The sequence below is a fragment of the Anas platyrhynchos genome, chromosome 1, assembly GCF_047663525.1.
Source record: "Anas platyrhynchos isolate ZD024472 breed Pekin duck chromosome 1, IASCAAS_PekinDuck_T2T, whole genome shotgun sequence".
In the NCBI taxonomy this organism is placed as follows: domain Eukaryota; kingdom Metazoa; phylum Chordata; class Aves; order Anseriformes; family Anatidae; genus Anas; species Anas platyrhynchos.
Window position 1 is genome coordinate 70,594,683 of NC_092587.1, and position 22,848 is coordinate 70,617,530.

At 38.8% G+C, this 22,848-nt stretch overlaps 1 protein-coding gene across 2 annotated transcripts in view; it reads left to right on the top strand.

Annotated features, from left to right (window-relative positions):
• The window catches only part of LRP6 (LDL receptor related protein 6), a 127,558-nt gene extending 105,405 nt beyond the window's left edge, over nt 1–22,153 (top strand). For both annotated transcript variants that reach the window (XM_027454486.3, XM_038172428.2), the window contains 8 exons: nt 4,090–4,299; nt 5,823–5,948; nt 7,351–7,587; nt 9,251–9,361; nt 11,155–11,385; nt 12,620–12,756; nt 14,295–14,392; nt 16,143–22,153. In XM_027454486.3, the coding sequence (XP_027310287.1) occupies nt 4,090–4,299; nt 5,823–5,948; nt 7,351–7,587; nt 9,251–9,361; nt 11,155–11,385; nt 12,620–12,756; nt 14,295–14,392; nt 16,143–16,434 (1,442 nt within the window). In that variant the 3' untranslated portion in view covers nt 16,435–22,153. The remainder of the gene's footprint in view (nt 1–4,089; nt 4,300–5,822; nt 5,949–7,350; nt 7,588–9,250; nt 9,362–11,154; nt 11,386–12,619; nt 12,757–14,294; nt 14,393–16,142) is intronic.
• The last annotated feature ends 695 nt before the right edge of the window (nt 22,154–22,848 follow it).

Sequence of the window (22,848 nt, forward strand, 5' to 3'; positions counted from 1 at the left end):
GTTGGGCTAGATGTTGCTGATCACATACCTGTCCATCTCGTTATGTGATGGGGTATATGCCCCCTCACGCTTCTGCTTGTTGGGGGTCAGTGACGGAATTTCTCCTTCCTCTGGAAAAGGTCCAGCCCCGCTCTGAACAATACGTGTCCTTGTACTTCAGCTGAATATTATTCTGCAGTCAGTGTTAGGAAATAAGGACATACTTGGTAATCTGTAAGCAAAATGGAAAATTCAACAGGAGCATGGTAGTTTAGAGTAATGTATTTCATGTATTTCACTGATGACACAATACCTTCTTTAAAAGTAGCAGCATGCAATTCCATTGACACGAGTGTGATTTTCAGCCTTTTTATTAAGTTGGAAAAATAAGCTTTTGTTTTGAAAAGTATTTTAGTACTTCAACTGGGTTGGCTTAGCAAGACTTTTTTCTTCAGTGACTCACGTGGTGTGTCACTAGAAGGTTCAGGATCACTAAAGATCTGTGATACCCCAATTGTTTGCTATTTTAAAACACAAGACATAGCAGAGTTAGTGAATTGTTTCAAAAAACGTGATCATAGAATGGCTGAGGTTAGAAGAAACCTCTGGAGCTCATCTTGTCCAACTCCCCTGCTCAAGCAGGGCCACCCAGAGCAGGCTGCCCAAGATCACATCCTAGTGGCTTTTGAAGATCTCCAAGGAGGAGTCTCCACAACCTCTCTGGGCAACCTGTGCCAGTGCTCTGTCATCCACGCAGAACAGAAGGGTTCCTGATGTTTCTGTTTTGTTTGTTTCTCTTTGCACCTTCCCTTCAGGGAAAGGAATACAAACGTATTTGTATATGTTGATAAAATTTCACTTGAGCCTTCTCTTCTTCAGGCTGAACAGTTCCAGCTCTCTCAGCTTTTTCTTAAAGGAGAGATGTTCCAGTCCCTTAATCATCTTCACAGCCCCTCCTTGGACCCTCTCCAGTATGGCCACGTCTTTCTTGTACAGGGGAGCCCAGAGCTGGATGTAGCACTCCAGGTGTGGCCTCACAAGAGCAGAGCAGAAGGGAAGGATCACCTCCCTCAAACTGTTGGCAACGCTTTGCCAAGTGCAGCTCAGGATACCATTGGCTGTCTTTGTCGCAAGGGCACATTGCTGGTTCATGTTTGGTTTGGTGTCGACCAGGACTTACATGTCTTTCTGCCAAGCTGCTTTCCATCTGGGTGGCCCCCAGCATGTACTAGTGAGGCAGGACATTGCACTTCTCCTTGATGAATCTCATGAGGTTCCTGTCAGATTTTTCCTTGAGCCTGTCTGAACCCTTTGGATGGCAGCACAACCGTCTGCTGTATCAGCCATTCCAGTTTTGTTTTGTCTGCAAACTTCTGAGGGTACTCAGCCCGAGTAATATGGGTTATGTTCTAGGCTATTCAAGATGAGTAAATTTATGGGCAGCAGAACATCATACATTCTTTATTTCTATCTTTCTCTGCTATTAGCCAGATATTAGGACACAGAGAAAGAGATGGATCTAAATTCTAGTTCATTTTTTTTAATGATTCCGCTTTAAAAAATAAAAATAAAAATGTGGCTGTCAGATCACTGATGTCACAAAGTACCAGCTCACAACTTTTTTGATGAACATGAAGAAACATCTTTCCAAAACCTCTCTTGTTTTTGGCTTTTGCACTGGAAATAGATTGCTATAATCACCACAATAAATTGCTAACTGCTGAGATGCATTCCTGTGCTTAGGAATGCTGATTAATAGGCTCTTCTGACCAGCAGAGTATTTTTTTCTGCATGTGTTGGCTTCTTTAAAACAATCTCCTGCTCATAGACTCTATAGATGCCAATACCTATAAAGAGGAGAGAGAGAATACCTTTTATGTGATTCAGTCTCTCTCTTCCTCCCTGTTCTTCAGGCATGCAGTTAGGTCTCAGTTGTGCTGCCCAAATGGGAGATCCTATTGAAGTTAACCAGATTCTTAACATGATTAAGGGGTTGTTTATGAAAAGATGACTGGAATTAGCTCCCTACCATGGAAACTATTTGGAAATTAGTTGTTCTATTCCAGAATAATTAGCATGATTTGGAAATGTCTAATGATTCTGAAATTAAGTCACTTTTATTTGGAAATAGAATGTGCTATGGGTGTGTCCTGATTTTTATTTGTTTGTTTTTGTCTTTTTGTAAAAGGTATTGCTGGAAAGAGAATGGTGATGTCAGGGACAGAGCTCCTCTTAATCATATCTCCCTCTCATCTGACATTCCTAATAAAGGGAGCTAGCACCCTGATGAGCTAGTTTCAGATTTTATTGTTAGTTTATGGAAAGAGGGATTTCAGTGTCTTGGTTTAATCAGAAATGATCAGCTACACTTGGTCACAAATATTAAAAAGAATGATTAAGACATCAATGGAGTGAAAATTTTAAGCTTCCAGAGCTTTAGGAGCATTTTGCAAAATGTCATGCTGATTGACATGGGCATGGTATAGCAGGGTGTGTACAGACTCCATTTGGGTAGGTCAAGGTCTTACTTAGTTCTAATTATATTCTTTCCCATCATCTTTGCATATCCCCCTCTTCCCAGCTTAGCTTTTTTTTTCTCTTCAGGATGCAGGTTGCAGTTTCTTACCTTTTCCCTATAAGGTGACTCATGTTCATGGGGGTTAATAGACTGTTGCAGTTCTTTAGTTTGACTTGCATCACTCCATCTATTAATTTCTACACCAGTCTGGGTATAACCTCCTTCAGAATCCATCAACATCTTTTCTTAATCAGATCATTGCTGGTGTTATTCCAAATTGGTGGGTGAGAGCCCAGTTTACCTAAGGATTAAAGTTTTAATCTCTGTGTTCTGCTTAAGATGTTACTATTTGCTAAATGTTTGAAATGTTCCTTAACTTCTGAGCTTTGTATGCATTCAGTAAAATAGAGATAAATGCATTTTTGTAGCTGAATTTGTTTGTAAGTCCCTTTAATTGGCATACTGTTGATTAAAGTTGTCAACAGGCCAAGCCAGAAAAAAATATTAAAAACATCTTGGAAATGGTATTGTGGATGAGCATATGCAAAGCCATTGTCTGCTATTTTTAAAGTAAAAATAAGCATAGCAGTAAGCCCAGATATTTGACATACCTGGATTTATGTGTAAATTTTCAAGCTGTGGCCTAATTTTAGACTGTGTAATATTATTTTAGCATTGCAAAATCTAAGCCAAATCCTTATGTTTGTGCATAATTTTATGCTCAGAGTTTGATAAACTTCATTGAGTATATGAGTGTTAATGAGCATATGATAAAGGTTTTGAATAACATATTTTTGTGTACGAATTACAAAGTCTTAACTGTCTTTGGACAGTCTTTAATGTTACCTCTAAAACATCTGTGGGCTCTCTTCTGTTTACATGCAGCATTAACTGTGACATGTGACAGTTGATCTTGAATATATTTATGCTAGGTAATCTAGCATAAAAATCAGCAAATACTTCCAGAGGTGCAAAGCCTCTTGGCTGCTACTGATGATTGCTGAAGGAACTAAGGAAACTAAATCTTCACTAGGAAGAAAAGAATGTTCCTAATTTAGCTTGAAAACCTTTGTGAAGATAATGTAGTTGAAACAAAATAATATGAGGAAGTCAGAAGTCAAATGTTTACCTTAATCTCATAATTCAGGTGAAAACTACTAAGTGCTTTGTCTTCACTTGGATTTAATCTTGCATTAGTTAAATCAAGCTAATAATCCATTTTCTTATTCCCCGCTGAATTCCAAGACAAAGCAGTTAATCTCTCAAAAAAAAAAAAAAAAAAAAAAAAGAATAGATGAATGAAAAGAAATACCAATTACCACCATATTGATAAAAGACTGGATGGTCTTATGAGAGTTGGCCCCCAACTCCAGACACATTTTAAATATAGGAAATGTATTTGAAGCACACAAACTGTCTTCCTGATGAAAAAGAAAAAAAAAAAAAAGATCATATCTGAAAAATATCAGTCTTACATCATTACCTCGTAGTGTAGAAGCAATCAAAAAGAATGGTGTAAGCAGTGTAGAAAGTATTTGCAATCGTATTTTGTTTGATTCCAGTTAAGCTAAACTACTCTTTTATTTCTGCAGGTGCTAACCGAATTGTTTTGGAAGACTCTAATATCTTGCAACCTGTGGGACTAACTGTATTTGAAAACTGGCTGTATTGGATTGACAGGCAACAGCAGATGATTGAAAAGATTGATATGACTGGTCGAGAAGGACGTACAAAGGTCCAAGCTCGTATTGCACAACTTAGTGACATTCATGCTGTGAAAGAGCTCAACATTCAGGAATACAGTAAGTGCAATTCCTGTTTGCAAGTGAGAACAGTGCCTGTGAGGCTGGAGGCAGGGAGTGGCCAAGAGCAATGAAGCCTGATTTTCCTTGCCACTAGTCAACATCAGGGCAGATCGACAGGGCCAGAAGTTGGCATTGTTTTGTGTCTGTTATATTGCCAGGGTGGTATTGTTTCCTTAGTGCAGTTGGCAATGGACATGAAATTTACCACAAGCCACCCATCACAATTTGTTGCTGGTGACAACTTTGCTGGTAGGTAGTCCCATAGAGGTACCTGGGTTTTGACTATGTATTGGCACAGTGGAAATATCCTGTTATCACTAGTAGAGGATTTTCTGGATTCTGGCTGCAATACACAAGTCAGGTCTTTAATCCTTTTAGGCAAGCACAGCTCTCATGGCCCTTTACTAGCAGTAACCGTATCATGGACAAGCCACCCTGGCTGCATGTTTTAAGGCAAGCTGAACAATTTTTGTTAAGGGCAATTCATATTGAAACTAAATGATGGAAGAACAACATGAATTACTCAAAGGAAGTGTGCAGTAAATAACAATATGTGTTGAACATGTCTGCACTTCTAAAAGTTTTCTGTTTGCCCAGGATATAACCTTTCCCCACATACACTCACTTGAAACAATGGAAGCTGTATGGTTAAAACAGCGGAGCTGCTGTCTTCATGGAGGAAATAGGCCTAGTTAATAGGCTGTGATGAATGCCTTCGAGACATATGTAGAAAGACGTCTGGGGATGTTTAATTAGAGCATCAGCACAGACTACTACTAGTTTTGTTTGCTATTAATCTCAGTAAATCTGTCAGGAGTTCCAAGAGAAATATGTTGTCCTTATTAAACATTAAAATGAAGAGATATTTAACTAGAGCATGTTAATTTGAGTTTTGGAGACAGTGTGAAAGCTCCAGAATTCATAAATTTGGAAACTTTACTTTTTTAATTGTCTTTGATAGAGAAAGTTAAGTATGGAATCCAAGGTATCTTTTTTCTTACTAATGCTTCCATTTTTGCTGGAGCGCTAATTCTACTTCACATGAGAAGCAAATGGTTTGAGTACTGTTTACTGCTTTGGGAGACCAGGTGGCATGATTCTCAGTGTATCAGTTCACAGCCAATTACTGATGTGTGTGATAATTATTTGTGTGTGTAAAGGAAAAAAAATACAATTAAATACAACTTTTTCAGAGTTGTGTTTAGAAATGTCCTCCCCATCAAGATGGGAGTAATGAAAGGAGCTCTGTGAACACAAAGAAATCAGTGAAAGGTATGAAAAGATGTAGGTATTTCTTGTCAGTGAGCTCACCAAATTCTTGGAGAGTAAGTCCAAGGCTTTTTCCAGATTCCACTAATTACTGCAGTGTACTTGGAGGAGAGAAAATTAAAAAAAAAAAAAAAAAAAAAGAGAGAGAGAGACAGAGCAGGGGATAACTCAACTGCCCAGAATCTCATTTACTTATCCTCCCAAGTGTGACTGCAGTTGTACTACCTGTCCGTCTTTTCTTAAAATCACAGGACAACACCCTTGTTCTCAAGATAATGGTGGTTGCTCACACATTTGCATTGTGAAGGGCGATGGCACCACACGCTGCTCTTGCCCAGTCCACCTTGTTCTGCTGCAGGATGAGCTGTCCTGTGGAGGTAAGTCCTTCCCATGCTCTGCGTCACTGAGCTCTCTGCTCCTGGGTGGGGAGGTCTCTATTTTAGGGCCAACTTCTGAGCAGAAAGAATGTGACAGTGCACCAGATGTTGTAACATGATTTTACATGTTTTACCGTTTTGCTTCCCCCTCCACCCCCCCGAGCTAAACCTGCAAATTTTGAGGAGTAAAAGAATAGAATCTTAGAAGCTCACTGTTGAATGCGGATTTCTGTTCACCCTTTCTACTTAAGACCACTGAATTATTTTGATTTTATTTTTTTAATTGTATGATTTTTTCTTTTACTACTTTTTATATCATTCTGCATGTTCTCCTTTTTCAGCTAGTGGTAGACTCTCCTGTGTTGCATCGCATCTTCTGTCTGTGCCATTTCATTCTTCTCTGCTTTTCTCCTGAAACTCACCCTGTGTGTGCCTTTCTGAACTGCAGTCCCAGAAGAGCCAGTTGCCTCCTCCATGGTGATATGGCCACTACAGCCTACGCCCTGATGTCTCCAAGGGTGGGGCTGAAATTTTGGGAGAAGAGAGGCACTTGGGTGCTTGGGTCTCTTTGTACCACCGTACTGAATTGATTTATTATGCAATCTTCTCGCCATCAAGGCGACGTGTGGTCTCACAATGGAACAAGAGCTAATATAATCCAGATATTTTCTCAGAGCAAGTTTAATACCAGGCCAGAAAGGGGAGGAGAGGAAAAGGAAATTAAAAAAAATTAAAATAAAAAAAAAATCCATGCTTACTTACTGCATGAGATTAACAGTTACTGTAGTAAATGTTAAGTAATAGCTAACAGCTGTGTTGCGATAGCGGGACTTGACTAGATGGAGCAGTTTTTTGTCATTTTAGAAGAATTTTGACTCAACAGAGCTGTCGAGGGCACATAACTAGACATTGAGTCACAGTGATCCATCTGCAGCAAATTACATCCTTTTAACGTTTTCTATACACTGACTGTTGAGCATAAAAAGGGAGTGAGACATCAGTTGTGTATACAGTGGTGCTGCAGGAAAGAGGGAAGTGGAAGAAAAGTTTGTTGACTTTAAATGAAGACTTTAAGACCTACTAAGAGAAGGGTGTAAGAAGCTGAAGTGGGAAGGAAAGAAAAGAATCGTGTTTTGAGTGTGCGTGCTTGCTTCTCTGTTCCTCTTATTCTTTGTCTAATGAAACTCCATTGACTTGAACCTGCAGCTGTCACTTGGGGCTCAAGATCTGCTCAAACAACTGTGGAGGCAGTGTGGGGTGGAAATTACATTATGATGTGGCATGTTTATCAGCTGTCTGATTAATCAAAGCAGCTGAGTTATTCTTGTCCTTACCTGTTGTGATCTGCTGCTGATTGTTCACCTGGATTTTTAATTTTTGTTTGTTTGCTTGATTTTTAAAGAACCGCCAACTTGCTCCCCTCAGCAGTTCACCTGTTTCACAGGTGAGATTGACTGCATCCCAGTGGCCTGGCGCTGTGATGGTTTCACTGAATGTGAGGACCACAGTGATGAAAAAAACTGCCCGGTGTGCTCAGACACCCAGTTCCAGTGTGAAAGCGGACAGTGCATAGACAGTGCCCTCCGGTGCAATGGAGAAGCAAACTGCCAAGACAACTCAGATGAGAAAAACTGTGAAGGTACAGAGGATCTTTCAAAGTATGATGAAAACAGAATTTTTCGGGGGACACTATGGTAGATACTAAAGTTATTGCAGAGTGTAGGATTTGGAAGGATCTGAGCTTCTGCTCTTTTGACACAGAGTGGGACATTATTTCAGAGCTACATTCCTTTGTTTCTCCACCTGTAAAGTGGAAATAACGCTGACTTCCTGCACAGTGGTTTAAGCTCTGTGAAAAGTACTATTTAAAATGGTATATTTTAAAACTCTAAAAACCTGGTAACTCTGGAGTGATTTACAACATGGAGGAAACCCTTGTCATAGGGTTCTGAGGTTTTTTGAATACTTTATGCCCACTAAAGGTCTGCGGATTGTTTATTTTATTAAACTGAATAAAATGAAATTAAACTTCTCTGAGTAGGTGAGAGGGAGACATGAGATTCCTGCAGAGTACAGCAGAAGAGAGTATTTAAGCCGTAGTCACATGGAGGGAAGTGCTATTGCCAACAGAATGAGAATTAAGTTCTTTTAATTTTGGAAAGGACAGGTTATGCTCATGGAGTCTCAGCTACCCTACCACTATACCAAGTGAAACATTAGAAAACTTGACCTTCTTTTCCCCAGTGCACAAGTAGTGAGAAGTTGTAGGGACAACTTCTAAGCTTGAAAGGATGCCTCTTCTGTGTATCCTTTCAGTACACTTTCTTTGAAGAGGCTGTCTAAGAGACTTTGAATAAAGGCTGAATTTCTTTCCAAAAGATGTGCTCCAGCTCAAACAAAAATATACAGACCAATGCAGAAATTCTTTTTTATGGAAGGTGATTTTTAGCCAGATGGGATGCCAGCATCTGAAAATGCTTTGTGCAGTTGCCATCCAATGGCTAGAGATATCAGAACAGGGGCTGTTTATCACCTTCAAAGGGGCCCTAGTATTCAGAGCATTCAAGTTGATTGCAGGTCAGAAAAGCCTTTAGTTTAACTTCTTAATTCAACTGAAGTCAGAAAGAATTTCTGGATTTATGTGAAACAGGAAAAAAATTTGAGTAAACAACAGCACCTTTTTTCCCAGAATAGTAGTTTATTTTATTTTATTTTTGGCAAAACTTCAGTTTTGTATTCTGTCTTTCATTTCAGTTTGAAAACATAATGTCAAGTGAAATATATTGTCCCATAATCAGGGAGTCTTCTGCTTTACAGGAAGAGTACAAGGGCATTGAGAAACCACATTTTTCTCTCTTAAACAATTTTATCATTGTAGTTTGGCAGATTTAATTTTAGTAACTTAATTCTTCTCACTTATATTACAGTAAATGCTTATAGTTGGGGATTCTTACAGTAATTTTACAATAACCATGTCCCGCGATAAGTACCTGCATTCTCAGTGGCCTTCTGCTTCTGAGTTATTTCAGTTGAGGTGACTGTCTCGTAGAATGATCTTACTGAAAATAAACAATGAGGACCAGGTACCCACTGTGCAATATTCACTCCAGAACATCTAATCATTTTTTGACATGAGGGACTTTTATGCCCCACTGGCTGCTTCAGGAAATGAAGCTAGCAACAGACAAAGCTCTCTCAAGATGTCCCGGATTGTGTGCCTTGGTGTCTGGTTCTCTTAATTGTTTTAAAGAGTAGAAGTCTTTGATACTGACTCTTGCTGTCTGGGGGGGCTCTCTTTCCAGTGCTTTGTTTAACTGATCAGTTCCGCTGTGCCAGTGGGCAGTGCATTGGTAAAAGCAAGAAATGTGATCACAACCTGGACTGTAGTGACAGCTCAGATGAACAAGGATGCTGTAAGTGTAAACCCTGAGACTAAAGACTTGGTTGCGTTATCTGCTATTTATTTCTTAACTTCTCAATGAGTTAGATTTTAATCTGAATGAATTGTACCCAAAATGGATGCTCTTGTTTGTAAGTGCTGTCATGAAATTAATGCACAATGTAGTAGAACCGGAATCACAAATATAACTATTATTTTGAATTAGCATAGCAGGCTAGTAATTTTTCAACATAAAACTTTTAAAACTTTTAAGGGAAATAAGAGGTTCGTTTTACTATTATGAGTTTGTAAGCTGAGATGGTGCAGTATTAAAAATCCCTCTAGGAGCATGAGGCTTTTACATAAAACTGCTCTCTGCTTCACCATTTTCTCACCCACAGAATTAATAGAAGGTGCTTTTAGAATCAAATCAACACTGTGTACAGAATAAACCTTCTAAAATTTCATTTGCATCTTGAAAAGATGTAATTTTGAGCTTGATTTGTGATTTGTAACGTGATATTCCCTACCTTGAAATCTCCAGAGTTCTGCAAGAAACCACCACCTTTAAAATTCCAATTTGAAAGTTCATTTTCACTGTTGGTATTTTAAAAGAACTTGCAAATAGGGACATTTCTTCTTGTGTTAGGTATCTATATATCATAGATGACATACATGTAACGTGAAAATGCAATGACAGATTTGGACCCCTAATCTTAGGAAGGAGTAACTAGAGAAGTTCTGTCATGCTACAAAGTTATTAGCAACATTATCAGAGACATATATGGTTATCTTTATAATAGGTCAGATATTATTTGTTTTTGTAACATAAAATTAGCCCCCCAGAGAAAGTTGCAGTTGTCACTGTTCCTCTTCCAATATGATCAGAAGTCTGTTTTCTTATCTCTGTAGACTGTGACAGGTTGGTTAAAGTGTGGGTTTGGTGTTCAGGGAGAAGGAAATATGTTGAGGAAAAGACTTACAGTAATGGTTAAGATGTAAAACACCGACTAGAACAGGAAAATACTTTAAAGTCTGCTTTTCTTGTCAAATTCATGAAGCACAGGCAGGGGGTTGTCAGTTACTCCTATAAATGTCATTGCTTAGAATCAGTATTGTAGGGGAAGCCATTCGTTTTAGCTGTTGAATAATCACTTCAGATACAGATTGTTTGTAAAGATGGCACCTCTAAAGCTGATGCACAGCTGATATGTGTAAACATCAGAATGGGTGAGACGTAGAGTGGGTTAGGGAATTCGCTAAATAGCAGCAAGCCCAAAATTCATTACTGATGCATCATCCGTACTGTTCAGCATAAATGTTACATAGTTGAGGAGATGGAGTGCCAATCTGTTAAGCAGAGTGATAACCTAGGTGCTTATGTGACAAGGTGAAACATAAGAAGTAGTTGTCATTGTCTTTAATGACAAAAAAAAAAAAAGCCTAACTGGAGTCCTAGCACAGTGGAACCTGAAGTCATGGCTGCAGGTCATCTTCACAGAGATCAAAGGGTGATAATCCTGCCTGTGAGCAGGTAGAAAGTTTGTGATTTAGTTCATCAGCCCCCCTGCACATGCGTGTACTGTTTTTGTCCTGGCATCTGTGGTTCGAAAACATCTGCATGTGTGCAGCTATTCATGTGCACAGGTGGCCTCCCAAAGCCTTCAAACAGACCTGTCCCAGTGCCTGTTTGTTCCTAAAATACGTTAATTTGAAAGCTGTTGTCTGCCTACAGAAGCAGAGGCTATGTAAAGAGATCATGAAAACTGATGTTGGTACCTGAAGCTGTTGGATTAGCTTCTATAGTATGATTTTCCTTTCTCCTAGACACGACAGAGGAGCCTGCTCCACAGCCCAACAACACGATAGGCTCCATCATTGGTGTGATCCTCACAGTTTTTGTGGTTGGAGCAATGTACTTCATCTGCCAGAGGGTGCTATGCCCACGCATGAAGGGAGATGGGGAAACAATGACCAATGATTATGTGGTGCACGGACCAGCCTCTGTACCTCTTGGTTATGTGCCTCACCCGAGCTCTTTGTCAGGATCTCTTCCTGGTGAGTAAAAAGTGTGTTCCTTACCTTGCTCTTTGGCACCACATAGTTGTAGCCGAGGGTACTGTGCATGTATGCACAGGAGACTTCCATTCCAGATACATAATTCTTGCTGTGAAGCTACTGAAAGACAGGACTGTCAAGGGTTGTTGCTATCCTTGATAATAATGAACTGCTATTTTACCCATGCCATCCACATCCAGCATTTAGATACTTGACAGAGCCAGAAGCTCAAACAGATAAACATGGGAGTTCTGCTGCTGCTCAAGCAGCTTCTTTTTGTGGTGGTATAGCATCAGCAAGGTGTCGTGACAGTAGAGGGTAAAGTTATACAGAGTTATATTTGTGTCACTCTCTTTCAAGAGTGTACAATTATTCTTGTTAGATTTGTAGATTGTATTTGTATAATTGTGAAACTTCTTATAAAGTCTGTAATGAAAAGCAATAACTGTATTCTTGGCTTATTTCATTTGATGATCAAGTGACTGATGCCAATCCAGGTGTGTGATGCTATTGCTGTTTAAAAAGTGAGACTTGATTATATTCATTGCTTTTGTATATATTGATTAACTATATATTGTAACCTATGGCTTTAGATCCAGCAGGTTCCAGTTAGAACATACAGGTTTTGTGAGTCTGTTATAGGGTTAAAATAATGTACCAAATTTCTTTGCTTTCTGTAATAACCTGTTTCAATAAGCAGGTCTTTGAGGAGAACTTCCACCGTTATTTTGAGCACAGTTGCATACCTCTCCATTTCCCGCTTGGACTCTCTGCCAGCATGGTTTAGTCCAGCAGCAAAAGCTTACTTAACAGTGTGGAAATGAAAGAATAAACCCTCTCTTCTGCACAAATTTCAGTTGCTCAGCTAGGTGGTCAGAGTCAGTTTTATGTTTTGTTCCAAGGCATAGAAATAGTGCCTGAATGCCTGTTCTCTCAAGTCTTTTACAGCCGTTCAAGTGAAAGGAATCTATTTCTCTTCACACAGCTTTAGTACAGCCCAGCACCAAGTCCCACAGTTCAGTAGCTGATACTCAAAACCAACATGCTTATCCCCTGGCAGTCTTCGTTCTGGTTCTCCATCAAGGAGTATTGAATTTGTTAATATCGTAAAGATTAATTTTGCTTTTAATTTTTCTTTGCTGATACTCCTGTTATCCTCCCTACTTTTTTTTTTTAATGTTTTCCTTTTCTCTGTTTGAATTGAATATTGACATACATCTTTGTTCTTCTTTAGGGATGTCTCGAGGTAAATCTGTGATCAGCTCCCTCAGCATTATGGGAGGGAGCAGTGGACCACCCTATGACAGGGCCCATGTCACTGGAGCCTCTTCCAGTAGTTCTTCAAGTACCAAAGGCACTTACTTTCCTCCAGTAAGTCATTCTGTTATTCATAGACCTTTAATAACTTTCAGGGAAGTGCCTTGGAATAATTAGTTGACAGAGGAATGTTTTGTTTTAGATTTCTAGCCTAACAAATTTGTTTGAATATGAGATGTGATTTTGGAAGGGAAGGGAGAGGAGGTTGTCTTTTTCCAAAACAATAGGAATTTTATACTACTTTTTAAAGCTTTATAGAGCTCAGTGACAGAAAAAGAAGTTAGAGTGTCAGAAGAGATGAAAAAATAATTGTAAATATTGACCAGCTCTGGCAGAGCAATCTCCTTTCATTGTACTCTGCCATGTGCCTCTTGACGTAAGGCTTTACTTGATTTTCTATAGACATTTGAATGAATTAAAATGAAGTTTTCTTGCACGTTCCAAAACAAACAAGTGTCTTGCAACTCCATAGCATTTTTATAGTCACAGAACAGAAATGTGATGCATTAGATGCTATATACATGTTGGTACCAGCCCTAGAGGGCTCACAATCTACTTCATTTTTATAAGGATGATAAAAGGGCTGGAGCACCGCATATGAAGACAAGCTGAGGGAGTTGGGGTTGTTCAGCCTGGAGAAGCCTGCCTTATAGCAACCATCCAGTACCTAAAGAGAGCCTACAAAAAAAACAAGAGAGACTAACAGGGAATGTAATGATAGGGCAAAGGGAATGGCTTTAAACTAAAAGAGATTAGATGTTAGGAGGAATTTCTTCACTCAGAGGGTGGTGAGGCACTGCCACAGGCTGCCCTGGGAAGCTGTGGATGCCCCAACTCTGGAAGAGTTCAAGGCCAGCTTGGATGGGGCTTTGGACAACCTGGTCTAGTGGAAGGCATCTCTGCCCATGGCAGACGGGTTGGAACCGGATGATCTTTAAGGTCACTTCCAACTCAAAGCATTCTATGATCTGATGGTTGTTTTAGCTACTTTACATGAAGTCCACAAGTTGCTGTCTAGCATTAGTTACATGCTTGGTCAGCACGGGATGAAATATTCAACTGTCTGTTTTGCAGTTCTGAAAATCAAATCATCATTTTGTATCTTCAAATTAGTCTAATAAAAATTCAATTTCTGAAGTAGGAGTATGACAGTAAAGGGAACAAATGCTCGCCTTGGACAGCAAACTGCAAATATTCTAAACAGCATAGTGCTTAAGAACTACAAGCTAGTAGAGGTAGATATTTGCCAGTTTGCCTAGGGCAGTGGTATCCCCAGTGGCAATCTACTGTTGAACAGCTAGTTTCAGCTTTACTTTTCAGCACTGGGTATGTCAAAATATCAACAGCAGTCATCATTTTTGAGAAGAGCTTAGTAATGTCTTCTATGGGAATGGTAACAAGCAGGATTTCCAGGATCTGTTAAAGAACTGGGAATAAACGTAGGAAAAATCCTGTTTGTTGGGAGGGGCTGTGCATGTAGTTCTCAACCTAAGGTTCCTATTAAAAAATACTAAAAAGAAAACTTATAACACTGATGTTTTCTTGATTCTCCTTCATATCTTAACTGCAGCTTTTTTTTTCTTTTTCCTTAGATTTTGAACCCACCACCTTCACCAGCTACTGAACGTTCACATTATACCATGGAATTTGGTTATTCTTCAAACAGCCCATCCACTCATAGATCCTACAGGTAATTGTAATAACAAATGGCTTCTGTCAGGATCAAAGCTGTAAGTGTAGAATGCAGAATAAAGACAGTGCCTGCTCCATAAGAATTGCAATCAAAGGCACTAATTCTGCAAGTACTAAAACAGATGCTTAAATTGGTTCACATGTATCATGTCACTGCTGTATGTGTTTAAGTGCAGCATCATTTGAGGTTAATCATACAGTAAGTGGGTTAGTGGTACACCTCTTGGGTATGTTGCCTTAGGGAGAATAACAACACTCATTCCTGTCACAAAATAAGTTAGTTGCTGACTTGGTGTCATGATAACAGAGCCAAAGACACATACCCTGGAATGAAACCTGCATTGTTTTAGCCTTGTTATAAATAATTTGTTGTGTAATTATCAGAAATGATAGTCAAACATCAAGTGGAAGGAAGCTGGCACTATGAAGGCTAGTATTTCAGGAGTAATATTAATGGCCTAGATAAAGCACAACAAATCTAATTTGACATATTTAGTGATAATACCTGAAAAAGGTTGCTAACCTTTTACTTATTTTCTTTGACCAATATTTATGGACATGTTAGTTTTATTCTTGTTTATTTGAATACATCTTTCTCACCTTCCTTGAGAGTTCATTATCATTTCATAACTAATTACGAAAAAAAAAAAAAGTGACCTACTACCCAAGGGTGTAAAGGTTCCCCTCCCAAATCACTAGAAGATCTAGTCAATGAGAAGAGAGAGCTGTATATGTCTCCTGAAAGAAATGCCTCCCTAGCACACAGCCTTTGGGGGCTTTTGGATAATGAGGTCTCTGGGGCTGAAAAGATCTCTCTTTTCCATCAGCAGAAAATATGGCCTCTGTTGTGCTGAAGGTCAGAGTAGATGTTTATAATGGTCCCTTCCAGCCATATGAAAAATGATTAGCAATTTAGTAATGAAATAAAACCAAATCTTGGCACCAGCATGAACCCTTCTGATCACTGGTTAGCTGATGTGACTTCTAGTGTTATAAATGGTATTAGAGATGTAGTGTAGACTTAAATGTTTTCAGAATGCTCCCCAGCCCAAAAATAAAACCTAGTTCTGCTGCTTCAGATCTGTTGTGGTCTTTACTAACGTTCTGGCTTGAATATAGAGGAGCTGCATCCCCACCTGCCCCCAGCTACGGATTTTGATGGTAGCCGACCACCTCACCATTTAAAAATGGGCTCATTTTAAAAAATCCTTTATGGTAGCAGCCTTTGGGAATTTCCTCCAAGTTTCTGGTCTGGCAGGTGATTCTCCTGACTGCTATGAGGGTACCAGTTGATTTTTGGTTTCTCTCTCAACTTGGAAATTAGTCCGTTATCCAACTTATGGATACTAGAACATATTCTCCAAGACTGCAACACATCTATTTTTCCCCACAGTGTGCTTCCAGCCCCACTCTTAGGAGCAACTTTTCTTTTTTTTTTTTTTTTTTTTAACTTCAGCTAAGGCCTTTAGGGAGCCTGTTGTTTGTAGGTAATGAATAGTTAGTATCCTTTTCACTGGTTACTCTAATTTGACTGGTACTGTGCAAAGGCTGACTTTGGCCACATGAGTAGTTAGCAAGTTCGCTGTGTCAGAGAGAAAGGTGATGCTGTGTATCTGCTGCAGAGGTTGGCCCCTTGCCTTTTCCCACCCTGACTTACTGCCACTCACTTTTTCACGGCTGTGTTGCCTGAAATGCATGGCCCTTCTCCATGTCAACACTGTTCCCATCTATCTCCCCACCCACTGCAGCTACAGGCCTTACAGCTACCGGCATTTTGCACCTCCCACGACCCCCTGCAGCACGGATGTCTGCGACAGTGACTATGCCCCCAGCCGAAGGGTGACAGCAGCAACGGCCAAGGGCTACACCAGTGACTTGAACTATGATTCGGAGCCCGTCCCGCCACCTCCGACTCCGCGCAGCCAGTACCTGTCAGCGGAGGAGAACTATGAGAGCTGCCCACCCTCCCCGTACACGGAGCGGAGCTACTCGCACCATCTCTACCCGCCACCGCCATCCCCCTGCACAGACTCCTCATGAGGGGCAGCCCCCCCCCTCCATTATCTGCCTCCGCCGTGAATGTGTAAATACAAAATGTTCCACTGGGGAGGGGGGAGGGAGCTCTCGGCGAGGGATGAGGTAGGACAGTGTACAGTTAAATGTTATTAAGTGGGGTGGAGGAATACTGGAGATATTTGTACAGAAGAGAGAGAGAAAAAAAAAAAAGGATATTTATATATTTTCTTAAACAGCAACTGCTGCTTGTGCCATAAGAAGAAAAATTTTTGTATAAAAGAACCCAAACATTTGTACAAAAAGTTTTTATTTTTGCAAACGGAACTCAAAAACATGCCTTAATCCAGTGAAGTGACTGAACACATAAGGAAATGGAAGAACCAGGATGTGTCACTTGTCCAGTGAGGTGAGATGTTGTGGAGTTTGTCAATACCAAAAATGTTTGAAATAATTAATAATAAAGAAGTCCGTCTCAGAGCAGCATACCATAGATACTTGGAAGTAGCCAAATAACCTCTATATTAACTACAGAGGGCCAGCAACTAAAGTTAAACTTGAAAACGCAGTCAGGACAGATATTAACCTTACATAAAGGGCTTTGTTTTCTACAGGAATACAGCAATCGTAGCAGTGAATCCAGAAAAATAATCACTTTTTTTTTTTTTTTTTTTTTTTTAAAGAAGACACCTCTGTTTTTCTTTAATGCATTTACCAAACTAGAGCATTTAGAGCTCTCTCCTTGCTTCTAGAATTTCAATGATTTTTGTTGGGTATATTTTAAAGTTTGCTTTCTTAACACTGTTTAGCTTTTCTCATCTCTTCTGCATCCTTTCTTCCTTCCCATGTCACTTAAATCATATAATCTTAATTTAAAATACTGCTAGAACTGGGCTGCTGTAAATTCTTTTTTTCCCCTCCTAATTAGCCTTGTCATGCAGTGAGTGTCATGCTATACATTACTTCATTCATTTTGCCAACACAGTAGGATTCTGTTTTGTACCGGGTAAGTGTGATTTTCACATAATTGACAAGGGTAATATGCATATACCTGAATGACTTTTAGTCCCTTAAAAAGAAAAACTTATTTTGACCTAGTGCCCACAAAATGTCAAATATTTTTATACCACATATAATATAGACAGCATATTTATAAACTATAAATTTAACCATGGATTGTTACTTTTACTGTAAATGAATAATATATCCTTGCAGTACTTTCAGTGTGTATTGATACCACAGTATCCAAATCATATGAATATATATATAAATATATATATTATTTTTTTTTCCTAGTAAGGAAGCATTTAACTTTCAGTGGAGCAACTGTCCATAAGAAATAGATGTTTTGATCATTGGAAGGTGTTCCCTTGCTGTATTAACTGCTCATGATTTCTGTTAGGTAAAGCCAGTTTTCTCAGTATGATTTTGACATACCTCCTCTTTTGCGTGGTGTGAGTTTAATACTTTAGTATTAACCGCTGTGAATGTCAAATTTAAGATATTCTTAACCAAACCATTTTATATTCACATCTCTATTTTTATATATTATCTTATTTAGCCCCTTCTCCCTTTAGTCTCACAGTGGTGATTTTGAAAGGGAGAGTATATAATCAACTGAAAACATTATTTCTGTAGGTTGAGAGACAACCTAGGATGTTATTAACTCCTCTTTGACTCCAGTGCAGTGTTCTGAATTTGCTTTGACTGTAGCAGAGCTCACAGTACACCTGATTCTAGATGGCATTATGCATTTGCACCTTCTGTTGATATTAAATCCACATTGAAGGTGCTCAATGCCTTCAAAGGTTGGACCTCTGAATCTTCTCTCTCATTACAAAGGCTTTTGCATTCTTAGCCTTTGGGCATAGTATGGATGAAATAACTGTGCAGAGGTGCCATTTGGCTTTCATTATTCTCTGTTTGTTTCCCATCCAGTTTCAACTAAGTGAAATAATCTGAAAATGTGGCATGGGCTTTAATTCATACTGTTGACAGAATTAGTGACAAATAATTCTTGCTAGTGCTGCCGATCTTGCATACTGGAGCCTTGTCTTGTTTCAGCTCCAAGGAAAACCATGGCATTTGAACTCCCAGCTATAATAAAGAGTCTTTCTCGTAGTCAAAGATAACTGAGAAATCTTTAAAACGCCTGGATGGACTACAGGCTACTACAGTTGATTTCTGGATCTGGTACTCTGAAAATTTGCCCAGCTTCATTCTAGGTATCTAGGAATTGTGGTAGCTGTTCTTCTGGCTCTTCCTTGTTGATGAAGAAGCTTGTTCGTGTTCTCCAGCAGGATGGATATTGAGGGTCTTGTGAACTATAAGGGAACTCGAAACCATTTATATGAAGGGGGGAGGGTGGGTGTGTTGGGGTGGGGGGAGTTGAGGCTGGCATGCCGATGAGAATAGAAACTTCTCTGTTGTTTACATTTTTTCATGTGCAGCATTCCGTGTGGGGTTCACATGTGGAAACTTGCACTAATGAACTCAGAAGAATATTGCATTGTTATATCTCAGTCCAAGTGCTTGTACTGCGATGGCAATGGTCTCTTCTTGCAAAATACTTTTTCAGTGTGCCAATTTCTGTTTGAAAAACTCTCGAGGTGGTTAAGCTTAAGGAGTGGTATCCTCTTTCTGGGGCAATTGCACTGTTTCACTGAATGTTCCTTTTCTTAATTGTGTAGTTTAGTGTAGAGTTTGATCAAGTCTTTTAGATAAGTACATCTCACATTGTGCATCAGATATTTTGAGTGATCTGCCTCTGGAAGGTTCATGTGAAAAGCGGGAAGGTGGACAGACTAATTTTTGTTTTTTTTTCCACTGAAGATGACCAGCATAAGGAACAGACTGTTCTTTGTCTGGAATTACCAAAGAATTTATTTAGTGGAAAGCTGTGATCTGCCTTTGCACATACCTGTACTTTCCCAGTAAATCTAGAGTAAAATTCAGAACAAATTCTTGTTCTGTGAAGTTCCTCTTAAGCAAGTATCCAAATTGTAAAAACATAGATGCAAAAACTAATATGTGCACCTGACACAATCTCAGTGGATGAACCATATACTGCTTGAACATTGAGACTGAACAATTCTCATAGTTCCTCTCCGCTGCTGAACCAGTCATGATTGATACTCTATCCTTCCCTCAGTCAGGATTGTGCTTTCTGCTGCTTCTCAAATTGACGCACATTTTAGGACTGTAGGTAACACACATCAATTCAGGAGACAGCTGAAGCGGATGTGTAGCATTAACATTGAAGTGGTCACATTGATCTCAATGAAACTGTTTGTAGACTTCAAGCAATGCATAATTGTCCTTATCTTGCAGCATCAGACATGTATAAATTAGGGGTATTTAACATAACTCTATTAAATGTGCAGTTTTTTTCCTCTGGACACCTAGAAGGTGTTCATAGCTGAATGCCTGGGCAAGGAAATAGCTACATACTCAATCAGGAAAGGGACAGTCTTTTTTTTTTTTTTTTTTTTTTTTTTAACAAAACAAAAAAAAGGACAGTAAATTCATTGAAAATTAGTCTGTGAATGTTCAGCAGGAGCTTTTCATGTTTAAATGGCAACATGATACTCAATTGCCTTTTAAAATTGTACCTGCCATATCATACTGCCTGCATTTCAGACCTCCCTATGGAACATTCATTGTTTTTCCACAGCTTTTGGATACTAAGATATTTATGGAAAAAAAAACTTAGGGCAAATGGAACATGCATACATATAACATTTGCATTTGAAATAACGAATGGTTTTCATGAATACAAATTCATGCAATCTATGCATGCATTAAATGGAATATTTACAGTAATGTAAAACATGCAAATGAGCCAGTTTATATCAAAGGGTTCATTTTGCTGTGAGTTGTAACTTTCAGTATGGTAAATTCCAGAGTACCGCAATAACATTTCTCCCATGTGCATGTATTTATGTACAAGTATATGTATGCAGGTACCCATATCTTTGGTAATGTGAATTTACCCAAAGTTAATAATTTTCTTGTGCATGCATGCATGCACATTCACACACCCACATTGGCAGACTTGGCCTTGCTGCCTTTCAAAGTGCTAATGCTGTCATACTGTCTCAGGCAAGCTGGACTTCTTTTGTCTAGTTTGTAGAGCAGACTACTTGCTACTTTAAACCTAAATAATTAATGCTCTGTCATGCTGGATAGGAGAGAAAGCACATTTTTTATACTGCTCTATTATTTTGGAGTCCATTCTGCAGATAAGTAAAACTTTTATGCTTTCTGTAAATACATAAAAATCAATCTGTTGTAGTAATTATGAAGAAAAATGCACCCAATCTGGCAGGTGCTACAATCCACTGCAAGTGAAGGAGCATTCAGAAAATCCCTATTTATTGCATTAATGGGCTTTGGCAGAGTTCTGATCTTTGGTTTGGGCATTGCTTCTCTATTTATGTCTGATTCTCTAGTAATGGTTTGATTGATGAATCTTAAACATAGATTCATTCATTTTACTTTGAAACAGTTACACCTGTCTTAAGATAAATAAAAGGCCAATGTATTATTTCCATTCTTTACTGCTTGGGAAATCTCCTTGAAATTGATTGCCACCATTCTAGAGGGAATGACTTGAACTATAGAGCTCCCTGGTCACACATGCTGCTGAACCAAATGACTTCAAGATATCTCTAAAACGCTATCAATCACTCTTTTCCTGACACATTTGTCTTGAACATTCTTGTCACACAGCATTGCTGTGGACAGAATCAGCTCTTGAATGTGTACATGTAGCAGATCATTATTTATACAACAAAAAATAGTTGGCTCATTGGGTGCAAAAAATAATTTGAATGTTATTCAGAAATTGATTTCCTAGCCATGCTTTTAAAATTGCATTGTGATGGGGTTGTTATTGTTGGAAGTTAATTGGCAGGTGACAAATACACCTCAAAAATAAGTTAGGAATGACCTAACAGCTTTAAAATTCATACAAAACATTCCAATTCTTTCTAAAAGAAGTAAAATAAAATACTGTAGTGATCCAAATGAGCAGTTTTTCCTTTCATTTTTAAAAAGGCAGATCAATGGTTGATGCTATCCTAGTGTTTACAGGGACTGGGTGATCCACTCCAAAACTATGCAGAGCAAAGTAAACTGTCTGTATTAGATTCAGGCCAGAGATTGTCTTAATAGCATGCGTGATTGTTATGATGAAACTATTGGAGAGCAGTGTTGTTCCCCTCTTTTCAGTGAACAAGGAGCAGCTTTGAAGTCCTGATTAAAATGGCTGTAGCCTTAAGCCAGGCAGTTAAGAGTCAGCCAGGGAAAATGAAAGTGTCTTTTTGTAAAGAGGATACCACTAGGCTTAAGCTGAACTAGCCTTGTTTGCAAGTGAAGGATCTGGTGCTGCTTTCAGATTTTTAATCTTGTTTTTGTTTTGTTTGTTCTTTTTTTGTAAGCTTTAATCACTGTTTGTCATTGTCTTAAAGCCAGCTGGTGTCTCTTGTTCATCAACTTTGGTACGATGGTGCTTTGCAAGGATGTATTTATATTATAATGACCAACATTTGGTCAGCCCTATTCAGTCATTCACTAACTTTTTTTTTTTTTTTTTTTTTGTAAAATAAAGTGCTTTACTTGTAAGGTGTATATAAACCTTGTACAAAAATCCTTTCCAATTATTACTATAAACTGAGTTGTAACAAATGAAATGTTGATTTTTATAATAAAACTAAGAGTGAAAAAAGAGGGGTACTTCTCATTTTACTTCAGTATCTGGAGGAGAGGTATTAAATTAAAGGTAAACGTCCATGAGTGTCCGCTCTCTGTAAAAGCCAGAATGTGCTCAACTTTCTGATGCTGCAGGCAAACTGCAAACACAGATGTTTTTACATGAAATACATACTTGACTTCAAGCAGTTCTGTTGATTTCCATGATTCTGTATGGCAACTGAATACATTTTTAAAGCTAAAACTCTTCATTATTGATCAGTTAGATTGGTTTATTGGATGATACAAACCAGAGAATTTTACCAAGGAAGTCCTTATCACACCGGAGTTGTAATAATCAGATGGTTATTTTGAGGCTGTTGATCTTTAAAGCTATATTTAAATATTTGCAGGGAAATATTTTTTCAGTGTTAACTTTAATATGTAAAACAAAACACACACCTAAATCAGTACTATCACTGTTACATGTAATTGCATAGGAAGCAGCTTCAGCTTTAGAACTCAGCACAGGAGTTCCCACTCCACTTGCATCCACTAGCTGAGAACACAGTATGGGTTTGTATTACTGTGGATCTAGCTGTATGAAGATTCATGTGATACAACTTTGGTTCTACCTGGAGGCATAGACAAACCACATATCACTGCCTATCTAAGTAAAACAGGGCCTACATTTGTCAGTCTCTCAAACCATAGTGTTAAAAAAAAAAAAAGTGCTATTCATGTGCCATG